The 21,276-nt window shown below is 44.1% G+C and overlaps 2 protein-coding genes across 2 annotated transcripts in view; one reads left to right on the plus strand and one right to left on the minus strand.

The window, feature by feature from the left end:
• Window positions 1-1,369: 1,369 nt before the first annotated feature.
• plxdc2a (plexin domain containing 2a) lies at window positions 1,370-13,526 on the plus strand. The gene is made up of 14 exons (XM_080859112.1): window positions 1,370-1,954; window positions 5,194-5,423; window positions 5,841-5,981; window positions 6,196-6,265; window positions 6,369-6,491; window positions 7,005-7,123; window positions 7,484-7,583; window positions 7,698-7,793; window positions 8,170-8,251; window positions 9,161-9,221; window positions 9,317-9,530; window positions 11,287-11,325; window positions 11,935-12,095; window positions 12,438-13,526. The coding sequence occupies exons 1-14, from the start codon at window positions 1,873-1,875 to the stop codon at window positions 12,660-12,662; spliced, it is 1,743 nt and encodes a 580-aa protein (XP_080715238.1). The 5' UTR covers window positions 1,370-1,872; the 3' UTR covers window positions 12,663-13,526.
• A 4,866-nt stretch (window positions 13,527-18,392) lies between these two features.
• The window catches only part of myripa (myosin VIIA and Rab interacting protein a), a gene marked incomplete at its 5' end in the record, with an annotated part of 34,691 nt that continues 31,807 nt past the window's right edge, over window positions 18,393-21,276 (minus strand). Inside the window, 5 exons of the mRNA XM_080859218.1 lie at window positions 18,393-19,206; window positions 19,336-19,396; window positions 19,488-19,586; window positions 20,216-20,377; window positions 20,917-21,111. Of these exons, the coding sequence (XP_080715344.1) occupies window positions 19,184-19,206; window positions 19,336-19,396; window positions 19,488-19,586; window positions 20,216-20,377; window positions 20,917-21,111 (540 nt within the window). The 3' untranslated portion in view covers window positions 18,393-19,183. The remainder of the gene's footprint in view (window positions 19,207-19,335; window positions 19,397-19,487; window positions 19,587-20,215; window positions 20,378-20,916; window positions 21,112-21,276) is intronic.

The following is a 21,276-nucleotide window of genomic DNA, read 5'->3' on the forward strand; positions in this document are numbered from 1 at the left end:
GAATATTTTCTGTGCTATGAGTGCAGGTCTTAAAACTAGTTTCTAAATGAGCAATTAAAAATAGATAACTATATGCAGTAGCGTAGTGGGCCCTGGAGAAGTGGGTACACTCTTAAAAAAATGTACAGCCCATACAGTACAGGATAAATACCCTGTTTTGAAAAGTGGGTAAACCCAATGCTGACTGAAAAATAAGTGTGTACACTGCGTATACCTGCGTGTACCTTGGACTACACCACTGACTATATGTGTATCTCGGCACTGACTTTACCTCACTATGACCCAGGAAGCCAAATATTTAAGCCTTATTATCATCCTTCTCATAGATTTTTCACAGGTTAAACGGTTCCTGTACCACAAGTGATAATGATTATTTTTTATTTTCTTTCAAATGAATCTCTTTATATGAGATGAGGGCATTGGTATTTGGCCTTCTGAAAGTGGACAATTGAGGTTAGCATCATATTTCTACATCAGTCTGTCCTCTATTTGAGATGTGCAGACCCTATCAGACATGTGAGACATATCACACCCTCATTTCTCACAGGAACTACTGTCTTCACAGGTGAACCGATTCTCATACAAGCACCCACTCTCACACACAAACACACACACACCTGAAGTCTCAAAGTAGTAGTTGCAATGATGATTGTAGGGTTCCTAACAAAAAAAGCGACTCTCCTTATGCCATATTCATTTATTTGTGTGTCATCGTAAATTTGCCTTATTTTTAAGTTTTTCCCATTACGCTTGTGCATTATTGAGAAATTCTAGTGGAGTGGTCGTTTTCCTCATGTTCGGGAGGTTGATCATGTTTTCATATGTGAATTGTGGTCGGAGTACCTACTATTTTACAGTATGTTGACATCTTAAAGAGCACATTCTTTTGAAGATACAAAACCCGAGGGCAGAAAACTCAAAATGACTGCCCCCATTTCATTAGTGGCTTTGCTCCCACAGACCTAACTAGACATTGCCAATGTCTGGCAAACATAGGAGTTGCTTTCTCATTTCAGAGATATCGATTGCACATGGAAAGAAAAACATTACATTTTAACGTTGCATTAACCACCATTTCCATTCAGACCACCAAGATGTACGGAATCCTGAAACGAATCAAACATTGACAAGGTTTGTTTGAAATGAAGTCCCAGCAAAACCATGAGCATATAGGCTACACATAGGCTGTATTAGTTTACTAAGTATGCAGGGTCATGTGTAAGACTGCTTTTTTTCTGTGTAGTGTGCAGTATTGTGACGGTGGTCTCTGTCAGAGCGAGTGGGGTGCAGCTATTACAAGAAAGTGTGATCTAGCGTCAGACATAGCGGCGTGATGCACGCAGGCACCATTTGCTTAAAAACAAACCGCGGCTGCAGTCTGACTTCGACAGTCTAGACACGCTTCCGAACCACGGAACCTCACTCTATACCTCACTATAGCATACTTCACATAAAGCAAATTAACAACGCACCGTCTGTTTGTACTTTCAACAACTTCTTTGGACTTACTGTTTTAGTAATGGCACCCTAAGTAAAACTGCCTGCAGGATATTTATTGGGGGCGAATAAGTATTGCACGGACGTCGCTTGAGAATGGATTTGGGTTGTTTGAAACGAGGCGATTGTGCACCACTCGGAACTTCAGACTGTTAACTATTGCAAGCACTAGTTTCACAACAAAATATTAATTCCCGGCTCCAGATAGACTGTGTCTTCAAAGCATTGTCCTAGGATCGGTGGCGGCAGAGGATACATTTTATCCGACAATGGACTCTTCATAGCAGGTCTTTTGGATACACTGTATCATTTCTTTAAGAAGTCTGAAGAAGAACAAGAACAAAAAGGTGTTATTGGAGGAAGAAGTCAGCGGGGATGGCGATGCTTACTCAATTTATTGGAGTGTGTCTGTTTTCACTGGTGAAAATAACCTGCGAGGAACTTATATCCGCGGACGGTGAGTTATGCATATAGCATGGATCACGCACTTCAGTGCTCTGTTCTCTTCGCTTCTATTAAAGGGAACTATTTTTGTCTTTCATGTCTAAATTGAATTGGCCTTGTGCCGTGGAGTTTGTACCGTACTGAGTAACACGCCTGCATGATGATGTATTGGATCGTAGGCTATTCTCACGCTCGAAACAAGTGCCAATTCAGCCACAGGCTATGGAGCTGTGTGCAGCATTATCAGGAGGCAAAATGAAAGAACATTATCATCCCTTCCCTGTCATTGTTTCAGCATAGTCATCCAATGTTTAAACTATAAACCTACTGATCGTTTGCATTGAAATTAAGCTCTAATCATTTTAGATAATTGGCTAGAAGAAACATTTCCTTCTTTGCAAACGAGCCTTTTCTATTTCTTATAACGTAGTATACAATCTGTGCCTAATGCGAGAAAAAAGGAAAGAAAGTTGCTCAATCCGTAAATCAACAATAGTGTTCATCGTTATAGGCTACTTGACTAAATCAGCTGCTGTAGGCTGCTTGGCAGTATAATTACTTACAGTAGATACAACTAAATAATCATACAGATATTTATATAAATATTGATGGTACTGATTAACATATAGAAACCCTCTCACTAGGGTTCTTGTGTAGCTCTTAAAATCAGTTAAGAGGTCTGTATTTCTGAGCAAACAGTGTGAAACTGGGAGACGGGTGGAGGAAGAGAAAATAACATCACAGGCAACTGACAGTTGTGCCGTCTGGAGGAAAGGCTTTGTGCGTATGTAGTAGTCACCTGAGAATAGGAGGCCCCTGTCGGCTTCTTGTAGTCACATGTTTGGTGACGAGATACTGTGGGAACCACACTACTGTACTGTGTGGTCACTGCCATTGTGTGTGTGGGTATGTGTGTGTGTGTGTGTGTGTGTGTGTGTGTGTGTGTGTGTGTGTGTGTGTGTGTGTGTGTGTTTGTGTGTGTGTGTGTGTGTGTGTGTGTGTGTGTGTGTGTGTGTGTGTGTGTGTGTGTGTGTGTGTGTGTGTGTGTGTGTGTGTGTGTGTTTAAAAGCATCTGCTAAATGACTTAATGTAAAAGTAAATGTAAAAAAAAAAAATGTTGCTTCTCTTGCTATTGTGAGGAGATGTCAATAATTAGTGTCTTCCCTAAGATGGTGCAAAGCGTGCCATCTACAACTTCAAGATGTTCAATCAATTTCAAATGATATAGTGCATTATTTCAGTAACACACTTGAAATGATGTTAAATTCAAATTTGACTGGGCACTTCCCAAAACAGGCAGATGTCCCCACCACACCTCAGAGAGGCTTATCAGTGGGGCCTGCCATCCCAGACCCACCGCTCTCCATACTCACAACAGGTTAAGGCTTGTCCTTAAGCAGCCTTTGACAAGCACAAGTCAAGCACAAAAGTCAAGTCAAACACAAAGGCCAAATCCAGCAGGGTTCTTCACCTACACCTATGCCCCATTTATTGTGGCTCTAAGTAGGCCATCTTCAGGCATATGTACGTATGTCCCATTGATGATGACTAAGTATGCCCTCTCCACCTACCACACTCCATTGCTGATGGTGGTTCATAGTATATTCTCTTCAGGCATACGTATGTCCCATTGATGATGACTGAGTATGGCCTCTAGACCTAACACACTCCATTGCTAATGGTGGTTCATAGTATATAGTCTTCAGCGACTGATGTGCCGTTGATGATGGCTCTAAGTATTGTCAACTGATGTGTTTACTTAAACATGATATGTATGCTATGTGCATGCATTCTGTGTGAACATTTGAAGATTCCTCTACCTTTGGTTTTTCACAGAAAATGTGCACAGTTGCATCTGTATGCATTTTATAATTTACTTTATTCAAACCTGTTAGATTAGATTACATTTGTTATGATATTGTTATATTATATAAGACAGTGTATGTTAAATAGGTATAATATCTTACTACAAAGACATTTTGCCTTACAACATTCACATCCTCACGGTACAATTTCCTGTGCATTCATGCCTTAAAGCGAACTTTCATTAAGTAACCCAGCCTTGCTTGATCTTGGCAGTTGAAGCGCTGCACCTTTCTTCATTAAAAAAACCTTATTGTCACTCTTGGTAAAATGCACTTTGGAAACCTCCTTAACTCATACCAGGAAATGGCCATTGATGTATAAGGAGAGAAACTGCTTTTGAGTTTTTCTTCACAACACACTGTGAGCTATTGGAAAAGTGTCAAAGGTTTGTGGAAAGGGAATTGAATCGGAGAACCCCTGGCGAGTACTACGTGTCAGGTAATACATATTGTGTGCCTTTTGTCTCACATTGGCCACGAGAAAATGTGACAGCAAACTCAGGTCAGACGTCTGAGATCCAGAGATAAATGCTAAGCAGCCAATCTGCTGCTTGAGATCAGTGGAATGGAAACTCGGACGAATCCTATAGCCTTTGAGCCAGTGTAGTTGAGCTGTGTTGCCCTAGACATGCTCTTTCAACGGAAACAGAGCTAAAGCAATCTTCGTGTTCAGTACATCTGAGAAAGAGTTCTGTTCTAACTGTCCTGAGACTTAGACTCTTTCACCAAGGATCATGGCTCAAATTGCTTGTGCGCTGCAGTTTGCTGGTAATACACAGAAGGGAATATTTTCCCTTTTTGCGAGGTTGCATATTAAATACTTGTGATATCACATAACCAGACATTCAGTCCTACAGTAGCTGCTTCACTTTCAATTCCCTCCTTTCTATACCTCAGAAGTGTGTGACACACTCATTTCTGTAAACATGTTTTGTTTCTTCTGGTATTTCCATCAGTGCGATAGTGTTGATGTTTTGAAATGGTTGGAAAAAAGGCACAAGACACTAGACAGATACTGCGATTGTCTTCGGGAACTTTTTCCGACACCCCAGACAAAACATTGCCACTGCCCCCATCCTACCCTCCATGTGTGCCTGTGTGAGGAATGTGTGGCATGTTTTCACTCACCCGAGAAAAAAAAAAAAGCATTTGAACACACTCTTGTCAGGAAGTCGAAGTGTGTTTGTTTGGCATGCAGATCATTCCACTGGACTGTCATCAGTGTATGGAGGGAATATTGCTTAAAAGTAGCGTAACCATGTTTGGAATTTATTTACCACAAAAGACAGTTCTCTGCCAATGTGTGTCATCTATGTGTCAGGCAACCACCAAAAAATGGCTGAGGACACCTCTAGTAAAGGCTCCGGTGGTCACCTCTTTGTTTCAGTTCCCGCCTATGACCACCTGGACATTCTTCAAGAGCAGAGGGTAGAGTTGGGCTTCGAGCCACACGGCAGGAGATGGAAGAGGTGGCTGTCCCCGTCCAGGCCGGAGGAGCGGGCTTGGGGCCGGCCGGGCCCGGAGTTGGACCCGCGGCAGTACCAGGAGAAGCCGGAGCCGGAGCGCTTCTCGGATGTGGTGACGGACGACAGCCGGGACAACGACTCTCAGATTGAGGTAGAGCCGCAGAGCAAGAGAACTCAACAAAAAAACAACCAATCCCCCTCACACGCACACAAAAAGAGTGGATTTGTATCACTATGCTCTCGACCACCTGGACATTCTCCAAGAGCACAGTTGTCAGCAGAAAAGGGCTAACTTGGGACCAGATTTGTTCGGTTAGGCTGGTGGAAATAAAAAAGGTCGCTTTTCAGAAGTAATAATGCTATAATAATCATTAATAATCACACATTTTCTAGGCACGCTGTTATTTTCTCACCAATCACCCCTGGTTAATTGCATTATTCATGAACTCATTATATAACAACATACAGTAATTCCCCAGAGGCCTGCGTCTTTCTCTCAGGAAAGGATTTGAATATTAACTGTGTTTCCTCCATACATTAACAGTCTGGTATCCTTCGTCCTTTACAGAGAGACATGGATCATAGCTACTACATCTCCAAAATGTATGGACCCTCGGATGCTGGGATTGCCGAGCTGTGGGTGGATATTGAGCAGATGGACAAGGCAAAGATCCACGGGATCCTCTCCAACACCCACAGACAAGCAGCGGTAAGCCTGAGGGGTTATCACCGGTCAGGGCTCACTCACCGTTGAGACGAAGGGCGGAGAGCCAACCATTTTTCTTCTTCAAATTCTTTCCTGATAGACTAATGTGCTATTGACAGCAAACCCACAATCGTGTTGTTTTTTGCAGACAGGGTCTGCGTCTCACCAGTTCAGTGTATCATTTGTTGTTGTTGTTGTTGTTGTTTTCCTTCTGCAGAGGGTGAATCTCTCGTTTGATTTCCCTTTCTATGGACACCTGCTGCGAGAGATTACAGTCGCCACTGGCGGTGAGGCCTCATTTGCTGGCTGCTATAAAATAAAATGGAGGCGATCCCGTGAGCGTATAGGTGTGGCCGTTCCCTCAATGACCGTTCACATCTCTGTGCCCAGGTTTCATCTACACCGGGGACATCATTCACAGGCTGCTGACAGCCACCCAGTACGTGGCCCCACTCATGGCCAACTTTGACCCCAGTCTGTCCAGAAACTCCACCGTCATTTACTTTGACAATGGTATGTCAAGACACTGACGCAAGCTAGCTATCGTCTTGTTTTAGTATGTACGCAGGTAAGTAAACTAGCCTCGTCTACTCAGACTAGTGACCTCAATATTATGCCAAAAGAGTGTTTTGTAGATTCAACAGCCTTGTGCGCAAGCCAAAAAAAAAACTATCTTCCAACAGAGTTTTAATTTGATTTTGATTGTATTGTGCTCAGCAAATGTTATTAGCTGACTGATTTTGCATAATCTCTGGACCCACATCACTTACAACTAGGTCACAGGGCGTGGCGTCCAGTTTTGGGCATAGCCTTTTTTTTATGTGATGTGACACTGTGGGGCTATCTCTGACAGCACGATAAAACTGTCTTGGTGATGGATGTTGGAGACCGACTCAAACTAAAAATCCAGCTCTCACTGAGGGTGATCAATGGCTTACTGAAACTGACCCAGTTTGTCTGTGTGTGCAATTTCTGCCTCTGACCTAGCTTGCTCTTGCTGCACCTCTCTCTCTCTGTGTGTTCTAGGCACGGCGCTGGTCGTGCAGTGGGACCAGGTCCATCTCCAGGATAGCTACCACCTGGGAAGCTTCACCTTCCAGGCCACGCTGCACAGCGACGGGAGGATTGTGTTTTTCTACAGACAGGTTTGACCCCTGCTCAGTCACGTCAGACAGATAGGTCTGCCCCCCCCCCCCCCCCCCCCTCAGTCACGTTAGACAGACAGGTCTGCCCCCCCCCCCCCTCAGTCACGTTAGACAGACAGGTCTGGCCCCCCCCACTCCTCAGTCACATTAGACAGGCAGGTCTGCCCCCCCCCACTCCTCAGTCACATTAGACAGACAGGTCTGACCCCCTCAGTCACGTCAGACAGGCAGGTCTGCCCCCCCCTTCAGTTACGTTAGACAGACACTGTTAGTCTATGACGAATGGGCATAGCTATTTAGAGAGTAAATCCAAGTATGGCTGACTAGGAAAGGAGCTGATTGTTTTCTCCGCTCTGTCAGGTTCCTGTCGACATCAGTGACATCAGCTCCGTGAACCACCCCGTCAAAGTGGGACTGTCTGACGCGTTTGTGGTTCTTCACAAGATACAGCAGATACCGAGTAAGGGTGACCCTGTGTTATTTTTGATCCTGGCTTCCAACCATCAGTAGCAATAGTTTTTATTTTTCTCTTTTAAATGATCACTGATCATTTCATCTTGTTGTTGGGCATCAGACGTGCGCAGGAGGACCATCTATGAATACCACAGAGTGGAACTGCTGAAATCCAAGATTACCAACAGCAGTGCCGTTGAGATGCTGCCGCAACCCAGTAGGTTCTCATACATTTACATTTAGTAATTTAGCAGACGCTTTTGTCCAAAGCGACGTACAAGGGAGAGAACAATCAAGCTAAGAGCATTAAAAACCTGGTGTAACAATAAATACTGCTTATAAAACGACATAGAAAGAAATCAACACTGAGATCCATCTGCCATCTTCCTCCACTGATGATAAGCTCGTGTTATAGTGAACTCAGTCTCATCCTCGCCCAGCTTATTTACTGAGCTCGCAGCGCGGAGTGCATTTATCGAGCCTTGTGCCTATTTAATATTAAAGGCGTACGCTGTTACCGAAATAGTATGAAGTTTATGGCTGCCTTCTGAAAACACATGCACTCCCTTGTCCTCTTTCCTGTCTCCTCTCAGCCTGCCTCCAGTTCACCAGCTGTGAGCCATGTGTCACCGCTCAAATCAGCTTCAACTGCAGCTGGTGCAGCCGACTGCAGAGGTACAGTCACTCACTGAATGGGGGAAAAAATGCTCTGAATGACGGGAATGCTTCTGGTTAATTTAAATGAAAATGTCTTGACAGAGTTGCTGCATTTTGAGTTTTTTTTTTTTAATCTTGGGTTTCCGTCTATATTTCATTTTACTGTCACAGTCCTCAAGTGGGTTTTGTTTTTGGATAACTGACACCACACCAGGAGGTGATACACACATTTTATTCAGCTCTTCTTGGTGTAGTGTTGCAATCACAGAGCTATTGATTCTTCCTTTCTTCACAGTTCACAATTGTGAAAATCCATGCCCTGCAGAATGACTACGGGAGTATTCACACAAAATGGAGATTTTTTTAAAAACATAGCAGTGCCTGCAGATGCAACCTTCATCTGTTTTCCCCAAGTTTAAACTTCAAAGTCAACGTGGCGATAAGCTGTCCTCCCGAGCTTAATGCAATTTGCTCTTGCAATCACATTGTGTCTGTGTTCCAGCTGCCGTACATCATTATTCCTGCGCTGTACGGCAGTGAGACAGACAGATGAATTAGCCACTGATATAATGTGTAATAAACACGGCCTCATTCGGCATTCCTCAGCGAGTGTCGTTTGGTCGGAGATTAATGTGAGTTTAAGCCGCACAGCCGAGATGTAGTGAATAATGATGATCACAGCCAAGCCCATTTTACTTTCAAAGTGGGTCCCGTGGTGGAACTAAATAGGTTTTTTCGCATTGTAATTTGTCATGTTTTGTGCTGTTGGACACCTGTCAAGGTTAGCGGCTGCAGACCACTGCAGAAGAGAATTGAATCTCTGGGTTTGTGACGCTGCTGGGCCCGCATTGAAACGTTTTGCATTTATTTGGCCCTCCTCCTCTCTCCTCCTCATGGCTAACAAAATGCCTTCTCCTCTGCCGCCAGATGTTCCAGTGGATTTGACCGAAACCGCCAGGATTGGGTGGACAGTGGATGCCAAGATGAGGTGCCCCGGACAGATTAAAATTCTCTTATAATCACCGGTCATTTTTCATATGACGAGAGTGTTGCTCAAGTGTGTTTTTATTCCATTTGGCTCAGGTGAGAAACCAGAGCTGCGCCATAAGCATGGAAATGAGCGCGACGCAGGCATCGCCCGTGGCAACCACCGAAAACAACGTTAGGACAACAACATTGGGACAAAGAACCACCACCTCTGTCTCCACCACCTTCCTCTCCACCACCATCTCCACTACCAGCAGGGCAAAGCCAACATTCTTCACCACACAGCTGCCAACCAGCATTCCCACCGAGGGTTGGTGACCCACTTCTCTATTTCAGATTCAGCATGCAGTATAAATATACAGACGCACAGTATACAAATAGTATAGTCCACAAAAATAGTATACAAATACATACGTGTAATAGTATACAAATGCATAGTTAGCACACATCTATACTTCAGACATGACGGTGTGCACAAAGTATAAATCAGAAGGTGATAATGAGAGGGATGGGACGACGTGCAAACAATCTCTTAGACATCAAAAAGATATCAAGGCATCCATGCACTGTAAAACCTGCCCTAGAACTGCATGTTGTGACAAGAACTTGGAATGTTGTTCTGGCAGATTGCATCTGCAACAACAAAAGAGGAAAGAGAGAAGAGGTTGAGATGAGCTCTCCCCAGGGTTCTGTGCTTGGCTCACTCGTGCATGATGGAGATGCTTCTCTGCACGCTTCAGTCATTTTCTCTGGTTTAGGATATAAGAAACGACGCGCGGTTAATGCTTTAAATGTGTGTGTGTTCTTTGAAACTGTAAGCGGCATCTTGACAGGGCCCGTGAGAGGTTGGAGCTCAGAGGCACAGGGGCCGTGCTGATATCTCCCAGAACACTGCTGGGTCACCACTGCACCTTTGGTGTGTGTGTGTGTGTGTGTGTGTGTGTGTGTGTGTGTGTGTGTGTGTGTGTGTGTGTGTGTGTGTGTGTGTGTGTGTGTGTGTGTGTGTGTGTGTGTGTGTGTGTGTGTGTGTGTGTGTGTGTGTATGTGTGTGTGTGTGTGTGTGTGTGCTGATATCTCCCAGAACACTGCTGGGTCACCACCGCACCTTACGCAGCAGATCAGGAAATTCTCCGCTGCCCTGGTTTAGCGTGTAAAAGTCCCTGACAGTCCCTGCAGTAACATTCAGGATGAACTCTCAGCATGGTTGAAATCCTGTCCCAGTTTTCTCCTCACGGCTCCTGGAAAAAAGCTATTAGAGCCATCCAGCGGTCGGCTCTGCTTCCAGATGAAGTGATTTATGTTGCCGCCGTTAGAAAACGAGGATACGTTTTTTTTTATATTTCTGTTAGTCGTAACATTAGGGCCTGCTACTCCTCTTAATTGTTGCAGTGAGTAGCAGCAGATTGGCAACGTTATCTCATTGAGATTCCAGACAGGCACCTCAGCAGTGCTGAACTCAAATACCTCCATTAAGAACGGCAAACAAGCAATCTGAACATTTGCGCCGTGCGTCCGCTAAGTGTGTGTGTGTGTGTGTGTGTGTGTGTGTGTGTGTGTGTGTGTGTGTGTGTGTGTGGAGTGTGTCCGCTATAGGCTGGCCAAGGCAGGGAACACCACTTAGTGTCACATTTGCTGAGCCGCAAACTCCACCAGCTGCAGCTGTGCTGTGTTTACAAGCACCGTTTCACGCACGCGCTTCACATCGGCCTACTTCCACTGCATTGTAAATCTGTCCCCGTGATTGTTTTAGCAGCTCTTGTTGAGCGCGTATGGTCTTTCTTTTACAGGGTCTCACTCTAATTAAACCACACCTAGTGTCTGTAGTTCATGGGAGAGTGATAGCATTAAACCTAATAAAAGGGTATTTTTTGCTTTGTACTGCTCGGTTCGATGAGAAGAAACAGATGAAAGATTTGAGAGATGAGAGATTTTGATGGATTCCTTTTTTTTCTTCTGTTTGTTTTATTGAGACAAAATAGGTTGGGTGTTAGATTATAGAGCAGGGCTGTGTGATTTGCCACCCTGCCTCACCATATGTTTTGCTTCTCTGTTGTGTTTCTTTGTAGATGACACAAAGCTTGCCTTGCACATGGTTGAAGAAGGATGTAAGTCATTTAAATCATTTCATTCAACTCAGTGGTTTTGCTGTGTAGTTTGTGTGAACAGTGTATACAAATGACTGACTTTTACCATTTAGCTGGCAGAAACGCAGGAGTCAATGAGACCATTCCACTGGGGCTGATTGAAAGTGCTCAGTGTGCAATGTTTATATAGGTTAATAAATCATTGTCTGTTTACTTTACGAGAAAGACAGAAATTTGCAGACTCGCAGGAACTGCAATCCCGGGGTCACCACCTCCACCGCAGACTATAATAAAACACTGTGAATTACATGTTCTTGAAAAACACCAGTCATTAATGTATCGCTAATCCTTGTATATTTTGTAACACTGGCTAACCCAACGAATGAAAGCACCAGTATTTCCGCCTGACTTTTCTTGCCATCTGTCACAGTAATTCTACTTATTTAGTGATGCTCAGGGGTTCAGGTCAGGGTGAATAATGACGGGGATTTGGTTTGGTGTGTGTGTGTGTGTGTGTGTGTGTGTGTGTGTGTGTGTGTGTGTGTGTGTGTGTGTGTGTGTGTGTTTGTGTGTGTGTGTGTGTGTGTGTGTGTGTGTGTGTGTGTGTGTGTGTGTGCGTGTGTGCTGCAGCCAGACAGGTAGGGGATAGCAAGGATCAGAGGGAGGACAGGCTGCAGACCGGACTGCTTGTTGGCATCCTGTTAGCCACGGGGCTGATGGTGGCTGCTGTCATGGTGACCGTCTACATGTACCACCACCCAACCTCCTCTGCCAGTCTCTTCTTTATAGAGGTACCATCACGACTTCAATACGTCTAATTAACTTAACTGGTTAATTGTTAGCTATTATTCCTGTCTGAAAGCAAAAAGTGGCTTCCTACAACCAATCATTTGCCTGTACCAGACAGTTACTATTTACCTGTACCACATAATTACTATTTGCCTGTACCACGCACTTACTATTTGCCTGTACCACAAGCATTTTTCAAAAAGAACGAATACTTTATGGAGGAGACAACAGTGTTTTAAAACGCCATAATAGGAACTCGATATAGTGGTGCCTCTCTGCCAATCCTACATAGACACCAACTGACGCTTGGCCCCTTTCGTTATATTCCATCTGTATTCCTGTAGAGACGACCCGCCAGATGGCCGGCTATGAAATTCCGCAGGGGGTCCGGCCATCCCTCCTACTCCGAGGTGGAGGTGGTGGGCCGAGACAAGGACAGCTTCATGGTGATGGACAAGGACGGCTACGCCCTGTCGGAGCCGAGAGAGAGCTACGTGGTGGCCGACCCGAGAGAGCGCTTCATCGTGTCCGAGCAGAGGGAATGTTTCTTAGTCATGGACCACTGCTGACACGCATCGCCCCCTCCGTGCTGACGTCCCGACAGGGAGGCGCTGTAGTTATCCCGGGACCTGCACAGGTTTTGTGTGCCAGGTCCCCCCCCTCCCTACCCCCCCACCCCCCCACCCCCCAGGGTTCCAGCACATGATAAGATGCAGTGACAGTTTAGACTACATACTTGCTTGTCCACTATCTCGCGAGAGAGACCACACACTCAAATAAGCAACACAGTCTTTGCGATTGTTACATTAGCAATGCTGGACTTGCACTATATCATCATACCCAGAAATAAGACTCAAGAATGTGAATGTACAGGATCGGAAGTCTTCTCCATGGCATAAGGACTTCATTGACAATGTATAGTGCACCCTCAGTCGACATTACATGAAGCTAATCGTGTAACTAGATCTACTCTAAAGCACTGGATTGAATACCTTATTTTTGTTGGGTTGTCTTGCATGTTATTTTTTTTATTACACTATTAAATTTAAATCTGAAAAAAACTCTAAAAGTAGGGAGAGTTATCATTACCTTAAGTGGATGGCATGTTATTCAGATGCTGTTTCCAAAATATGAAGATTGGATTTGTACAAGCCTTTTTTCAGAGTATCTGGGATCTGTGTATTTCCTCTGCTTAAATAAAGAGAATGGTGTTCTTAACTCCAAGGCATAATCCTGGTTCGCAGAGCTGTTGTTTACAGCTGTCAAGCAATCACAACCTTATCAATCACAACGTTATCAATCACAATGTTATCAATCACATTGTTATCAATGATGGACGGAGAACACTGGACTGGAGGGATTATGCATCTTAGAAATGTACGGGTGGAAAATGCATGATGAGTGGTAATATTATTTAACTTGGTATATCACAAGTGTAAGCTCATGTAGGGTAAGATCACTTAAGAACGATTAATCTGTCTCTCACACTGTTACTTGTAATATTACCAAACAATATAAGACATTTGTTTAATAATTAAATATATGTATTTTACATTTGGCACGAAAGAAATTATATGAATTCTGAATGAATAAATGAACTGTTGACACAATAAACAACAGGCTTAATTGTTACAAGTACTGACCAAATTGAACGTAAAGTCAAATGTAAATTGATTTTAACAACTAGTTATCTTACTAGAGTATGCACTAAGTACCAAATCAACTCAATATGACAAGTGCAAGGAGTTCAGGTCAAGAAGTGCATGGTAAATGTGAGTTAGGCATGTTAGGGTGCTAGAGGTGTTAGTCAAGGAGGTGCTGTCAGAATAGATGTGTGTTCAAGAGATTCTTCTGCTCTGATAGTATTTGGTAGCTCACTCCACCATCTCGCTACAGAACAGTCTGGACTGACTTTGCCTTGTGTGCAGGGATGGCAACGCCAGGAGACATTCCTTGGAGGAACGCTGTGGTCTAGAAGGAGCATTAGTTACCCATTAAACCCATGAAATCTGATTGCATTAGATGCAAATACCTTAGACTGTAATGAAACCACGATCAGACCGCCTCACATCACGAGAGGTGAGATACAAGTCCAAACAAAAAATACCATTACGTGCATAGACACACATTTTCATATAACTGAAATAAAATGACTGAATATAATTTTCACAATCATCCTGAGGCTCTCTCTGTAACAACTGAGGGGGTGGTTAGGAACAACAAGCACCCAGATGCTAATGGCAAGCAAGGTGTGCTGATTAGTTAACCAGATGACACGAAATGCTGTCACTGCTCGCACCTAATGTCCAATAGGGTTGCTGTGAAGACAAACAGGTCTGGTTGATTGTCACTGTGTGATAGCTGACTATTTTGATGCCCTGGCCAAACACTGGACATTTGCGTGTCCTTTGTCAAGATTCAGGCTGCTTTGTGCCTTACGCAGTATACCCATTGGCTGCATAGCTGGGCTTATGTGGGTCAGCACATAGGACACTTCATGGATGAGCCCAGCGTCCTGAGAGAGAAGGTCATTATTTCAAAGACATTGGAATGTTAGATTCAGAGGCAGCAGTACCAGTGGGAGCTACACGGTGACTGCAGACTTTGTCATGTGTCCACGGTTGAATAAAATCAGAGCCATCAGTATGAATTCAAAACACCTTCCATAATAGTTGTTGAAATTCTTCTCATTTTTTTTCTCGTCTGGAGAGTCTGCTCTGGAGGGAGTTACTGTGGTAGAGGTGACCTTGTCAGGCTCTGCAGTTGAGAATAACAGGGTGGAAAAATGAAATGACCTCTGGAGACCCCAACCAGTAAGGACAAAGATGTGCCTGTCAATCATGTGTTCTCTCCAAGCAGCACCCCGTGCTGGGAAGAGACACTGACGGAGGAGGGGATGTGTTGGGTTGATTGTGGAGTTTCGAAACCCTCGCAGTCAGCCAGCATGACTGTCTCCACCTTTTACTGCCACAGTGATGAATAGCCCAGAGCTCCATTTTATGGAGAAAAAAAAACACACACACACACACACACCCACACACAATCACACACAAACACAAACACATGCACAAACACACACTGACACACACACACACACACAATCACACTCAAACACGCACGCACACAATCACACGCACTCGCGCACACACATACACGCACACACACAAACACACACACACACACACACACACAGCACTTAGGTGAAGTTTATCATTAGGTCAAAAATGACTGAAAGTAGGGAGAAGCGCTTCCCTGGGCTGTTTTGAACCAGTAGCTGATGGTTAAATGACTGCCACTCTTCCTTCAGGAGCACGTGAAACATTCTGAATGTATAAAAGTGAAGTGCTTTTCATGATTCAGATTGTCACATAATTCCAGCACAGCAGTCCATTTAATGTCTGTAGCAGATGTTTTGGTGTCTGGTAGGGTGAAAAAGAAGGAGTTGTTTTCGCAATTTCAGAATGTGAATCTTTTTTCCAGAGGACAAACCGTGTCAGGTAATGGCCAAAAACTCTCCTGAGAGCTGTTGTTCAGCGCCTGTCGGGTTTGAGGGATACCGGCCTGTGTGTGGATATGCAGCTGTCTAACTGAGATGTCTGTTGGACAATAAGTTTTGAACGGTATCAAAATGAACAGTCAACCATACTGTTCAGTCAACACGGCACATATGACCAACACAGCCATCTGTATTTCAAACAGAAAAACAAAACAGAGGTCAAAAGGTCACACAAATAAGTCATTTTTTGACCTCGCACTGCTGGCAATAACATGCTGTTTTCTGTTGTGAACTGAACCTGCCTCAGAAGGGAGAGTAGAGTTAGGAAACAGAATGTCCAGGCAGCTGTTTTCCTGGCATGGAATTAGGGACGGTCCAATGCATCACATCCAGTAAATGAACCAACTTCAAGAAAAAATTGTGGGTAACAGATGAAGATCAGTTTGGCAGTGGATAGAAGTTGAATCTTTAAAACTCCAAATAATACACACACAAAAAACCTACAGTGAGTAGTACACCCTATTTCTGAAACACCATACACAGGGTAAACCACTCAATACTCTTGTGAGGAAGAGACCAATCATTAAAGCATTACACTGCATAAATTGAAATCTTAGCAAGATGAAATATCTTAAATCAAGGCAATATATGCTTGTTTTTTTTGTCTGACAAGATATTTCTTCTTACCAGGCATTTTTTATGTTAGAGCATTTCACTTCAAGCTTTTCAGTGGTTAATTATCTTAATTGACTTAACTTAATTATAAGGTATTATAACTCGTTACTGAGATTGTGTTACTGGTGAACTTTGAGCAAGTTAATGCTTGAAACTAGACTTGCCATAATTATAATGCTGATTGATCACCACTGACAAGTACAAAACTGCTTTGTCAAAGTCAGAAACAAGACAAATGTACTTGTCTGGCCACACTAGTTTGAAGATATAATATTTTTTACTTGTTTTAAAAATCTTGGTAAATAAATAAGACAATTTGGCTCCCACATTTTATTACTTTATTTTCTTTATTTTTAAAGCTGCATTTTTTGCAGTGTAACTCAAAACCTCACCTGCCTTCGCTGTGAAATGATTCTCTTTCCAGCTGCAAAAGGTTTCCAACGTGGCTGCAAACCAAGCTTAGGTAGCAGCGCAAGGGTTCGTAGGGGTTCGTGCAGCAATGTGTTATAGTACATAGTGTAGGTACTTTCTATAGGATTACTGGCATGTGACATTGAGAGGTTCTGGCTGTAGCGGGAGGTCCCCAATCAGTCAGCACAAGGAATTTTAACATCTTGTCCACACATAAACTGAAACGTGTAAAGACAAAAGTCATCACATTTTTACAACGATGAAGAACCAATGAACCAAAGGAGATTATTATATAGGAGGTCAAACAGACAAAACATTTCTCTTTTTCTCCATCCTCAGTTGCTATGCGGATGATTACAGATGAGGGCCCTGTACCACCTGCAGCACAGCTGCATAGAAACCCAGTGGCCCCACTCCCTCTGATTTTATCAGACCAAGAGTTTTACAGGTGGATAACCAACCCAGAGCCCCTTCAGTGTGAGCCGAAAATATACACTTTTACTAGAGTGTGTCGAAGTTATGTATGCCCATTACAAACTTGTAACATGCTTGGTTTAATAATGCAAATGTATGTATATCAGAATTTGATCTGGTCAGTTACTAGACGATATTGTCTAAGGGCAGTTTCTTATTCACCACTACAGACAAAATGGCTCATTTGGAACCGGTTGTCAGTCCATGGCCGGTCAGTGTTTTTTTTTTTTTTGCACAAGGCGTAGTTTGAGGTTCTCGTCATTTTCTCTGAAAGTGTTCACTCTTCTATGGCCCAGTAAAATGTAACGACTGCAGGAAATTGGGAGGGAATATTGAGAAATACTACTTTGTCTTTGTGCCCTCAGAATTACATCATGGTGGTAGGTCTAAAGTATTTTTTTTATGTTTAGGTTAACTGGCACTGTGTCTGTGGCCAACGTGATGCTGTTTTACCATGCTGACAGCTGCATGTCAGTGTTGGTGTGTGACAGACTAAACAGTCATTATCGACCACACCGATTTCCCAGAATCACCCATGTTTCAGCCAACACTGGAAAGGAGAGCGTCTGAGAATCCAGTTGAGTGAGCGATCCCGTCTGTGGTGGTCTCGGCAGTCTGCGTTGTCGACATGCCACGGTGTGGATATCTGGTTTTTGGCTTGTTTGCTGTGATCTGCCAGGAACAGTCTTGCTCTTGTGAGCAGCCTGGCTTTAGCCGTGTAATCCTTCCTTCCAAGGTTTTCTCCTGCCATGGCCCTGGCCTTGGCTCATGGCCTCCAGTCTCTCTCAACTGCTCTGTGCCCGGTTCCTTCCTTCCTCTCTACCCATCTCTCTTTGCTAGTCAGGCTTGATCTCCTTCCTATTTTCCATTCGGTGCCCCCCCCCCCCCCTCCAAGGCCTCCTGTTTTGGCTGAGAGCCTGCAGGCACTCTCAGCTCTGTGTTCCCTGCTCCAGGTTCTATTTATCCACTTCAGTCCGTCACATTAAGTATGGGTGGCAGTAAACCTCCTCTCCCACTCTGTTTTTTGTTCCTCCATATGTGGGTCTGGCAAAGGGGGAAGTTCCGTGGACATAGAAGGCCCTCTCCAGGCCATTGTGGGTACTGCAAGGAGGAGGAACTGGTCTGCACCACGACAGCATAAATCTGTGAAGAATATCAGTGTACCTAGGAAACCAAACTGTGGCGGTCACAATGTTTTCTGTGAGTTCTGAGGCTTGTTGGCAAATGTCTGCGGCACACAGTGTGAATATTAAATAATGCAACATTTATTCAGTTCTATTATTTTACAGTCACAATAAATTAAGTCTTTTTTCAATATCATTTCACCTACACTGGTAACCTAAGACCTGGATCAGAGGTCCATGAGCCCCTGGGGAGGAAATCATTCAGAGCTACAGTGAGGATTCCCACTTGTTTTTTCACACAAACACATAGCTTTTTTAATACATGGACAAGTACCCTCTGAAATATCTCCTTAATGTTTACCATCAGTTGATAGTCAATATTAAGAGAGAGAGAGAGGATAATTTTTTCTCTGATTGTAAATCACACATAGATGAATCACAGCAGCCTGACACCATTGCTTAGGCTGTTACGTGAGTGTTTTCTTTTTTTCATTCAGAGGTTCAATCTTAGGAGTAGCACAGCAATATTAGACAGTGTAAATAAAATTGCACTGAAATAAAAATATATTTCTTAAAAAGAAAACTGCACATTATAAACATTCTATACAAAACCTTTTCATTTTTCTTATCTTCTTTTTTTGTTTTGTTTTCAAACAGCTCTTACCTGTCCACAATGTAACTGGTCTACAATGCTGTCAGTAGTAGTTCAAGTGTCATTGACATCCTGTCTATTGATTTAAGGCGAAGAGTATTTGTAAAAGTTTGCACTGGCAAGATGAAACAGTCTAGCACAAGTTATCACTTCTCTCGACTCCTCAGTACAGAGCTCCACTGCTTCAAGGCACAGGAGTGCAGATGGTCTTGAACTTTGGGCAGGGTGTGTCAGGAGCTGGACATGTTGCAGACAGCTTCAAATGTCAGCAGGCTCTTTCTCTGAAGAGGACAGGGCAAGAGAGCACAGCTATTTCAATATTATGAACTTTGAGCAGCTTTCAACCCATTAGCAGTGCAAATTAAATGAAAGTCTGGAATTCACTTAGTGAGTCTAGTGTTTAACGGTACCTTTTGTGGGAGGTGCAGGCAGTCTTCTCCTCTGTTGTCTCGACGTGTCTATGGTTTGTGTCTGAGGTGGAAGTTACAAGATGTATTACTAGTATTATTAGAAGCAATGGATAGTATTTAACCTGTCAGTGGTTTCGGCTACATTGCCATACCTTGGGCGTAGGGCTCCCAGCTTTGAACAAACGTCCTTGTGGCGCAACGTTCAGGCCCGCTGTTTTCAATGCCCTGATTCTTGCAGCAATGTCAGTGACCTGAAGGACAAGGATATTATATGGGTGCCACTCTATAGGGGGAAGCCCTCGCTTTTGCAATGCACAATGCAAAAATGATACATCCAGACACATGCATACTATAATGTACCAGGAACTCTTCAATTCAAGACCACCACTGAAATGATTAAAGCAAAGACTGAAACCAGTGTTTGATTGAAGCCCAGTAATTGTATCTAGGTCTGTTCAGTACAAATACTTGATGCCATTTGATGCCAGAAGTTGCTGACATTTTGACCAGAGACCCTTCATATCACAAATAACTACCTCAATATTATAAGTGAGTTGATAAGGTACATGAGAAAGTCGTTTTTTAATGTCCTTGCCGGAAGGCATAAGCACATATACAAGCACGTCGTATGTATTGTGATGGTTAGCACTTAGATGAACTTAGTAACAGTGGAGCAGCATGCCGTGTGGCTACAAATGGACAAAGGTGTGTGGGATGGACAGGTGGACTTAATGGACAAAGGTGTGTGGGATGGACAGGTGGACTTAATGGACAAAGGTGTGTGTAAATTGAGGCAGGCAAAGCACAGCAGACCCCAGTGCAGTGCCATGCAGTGTAGCAGGGCTGGGTCTGAAGACAGAAGCATCCAGGCAGAACGCACCTGGAGCTCTGACTGCTGCACCTGGGCTGCGGCCGAGGCCACCTGGTCCTCCAGATGTGCCAGCTCTCTCTCGGTGGTGCTCTGGCCTATGCGGCGCGCACACGCATCCAGGTCACTTAGCTCCCCCTCCAGGCCGTACACCGTACTTGCAGACACATACACCTGTGACAAGAGGACATGATTGACAGGCAGAGGAATAATTAAGGCAGTCTGGTGTAATAAAAGTGTGTTTGCGCTCCTGTTTAATCGCCGCCATAAATTGTATGTGTCCCTAAGGGCCTGATTGAGCATGATTAAATATCTTTATTTAAAACGCTCCACCTCACACACACACACACACACACACACACACACACACACACACACACACACACACACACACACACACACACACACACAGATACACACACACACACACACACACACACACATACACACACAAACACACACCCACGCACACACACCCACGCACACACACACACCCACACCCACACCCACGCACACACACATACACACACACACACACACACACACACACACACACACACGCACACGCACACACACACACCACACACACACACACACACACACACACACACACACACACGTATAAACACACACACACACACATACACACATACACACACACACACACACACACACACAAACACACACACACACACACACAAAAGCTTGCTTACATTCTCCTCCAGCTTGCTGAGCTGCTCGTTGAGCTTCCTGCTCTGGCCTGGGGAGATGCTGGCCGAGGGCCCCCTGGCCGAGGGTCTCTCAGGCTCCTGGGTGCTCCCCTCTGCCCCCTGGATCAGCTGCTCGGTGGCGTTCAGCACACGGAGCATCTCTGTGGTGACGCTGCGCAGGGATGCAGCCGAGTACTTCTACCCCAACCAAACACACAGACCAGAGATGGATATACACACGTGTACACACACACACACACACACACACACATGCTGACAATTAGGCTCTGGGCTCTGTTAAGCGCCTAGAGGCAATTGTATTGTTATGGCGCTATACAAATACAATTGAATTGAATTGAATTG

Source organism: Sprattus sprattus, assembly GCF_963457725.1.
Source record: "Sprattus sprattus genome assembly, chromosome: 20".
Lineage (NCBI taxonomy): Eukaryota > Metazoa > Chordata > Actinopteri > Clupeiformes > Clupeidae > Sprattus > Sprattus sprattus.

Bases quoted from the DNA above. Each gene is read 5' to 3' on its own strand.
- plxdc2a (XM_080859112.1), top strand. From the start codon at position 1,873: ATGGCGATGCTTACTCAATTTATTGGAGTGTGTCTGTTTTCACTGGTG. The intron at 7,124-7,483 runs GTTTGACCCCTG...CCGCTCTGTCAG, and splicing joins TTGTGTTTTTCTACAGACAG to GTTCCTGTCGACATCAGTGA. The intron at 7,584-7,697 runs GTAAGGGTGACC...GTTGGGCATCAG, and splicing joins CAAGATACAGCAGATACCGA to ACGTGCGCAGGAGGACCATC.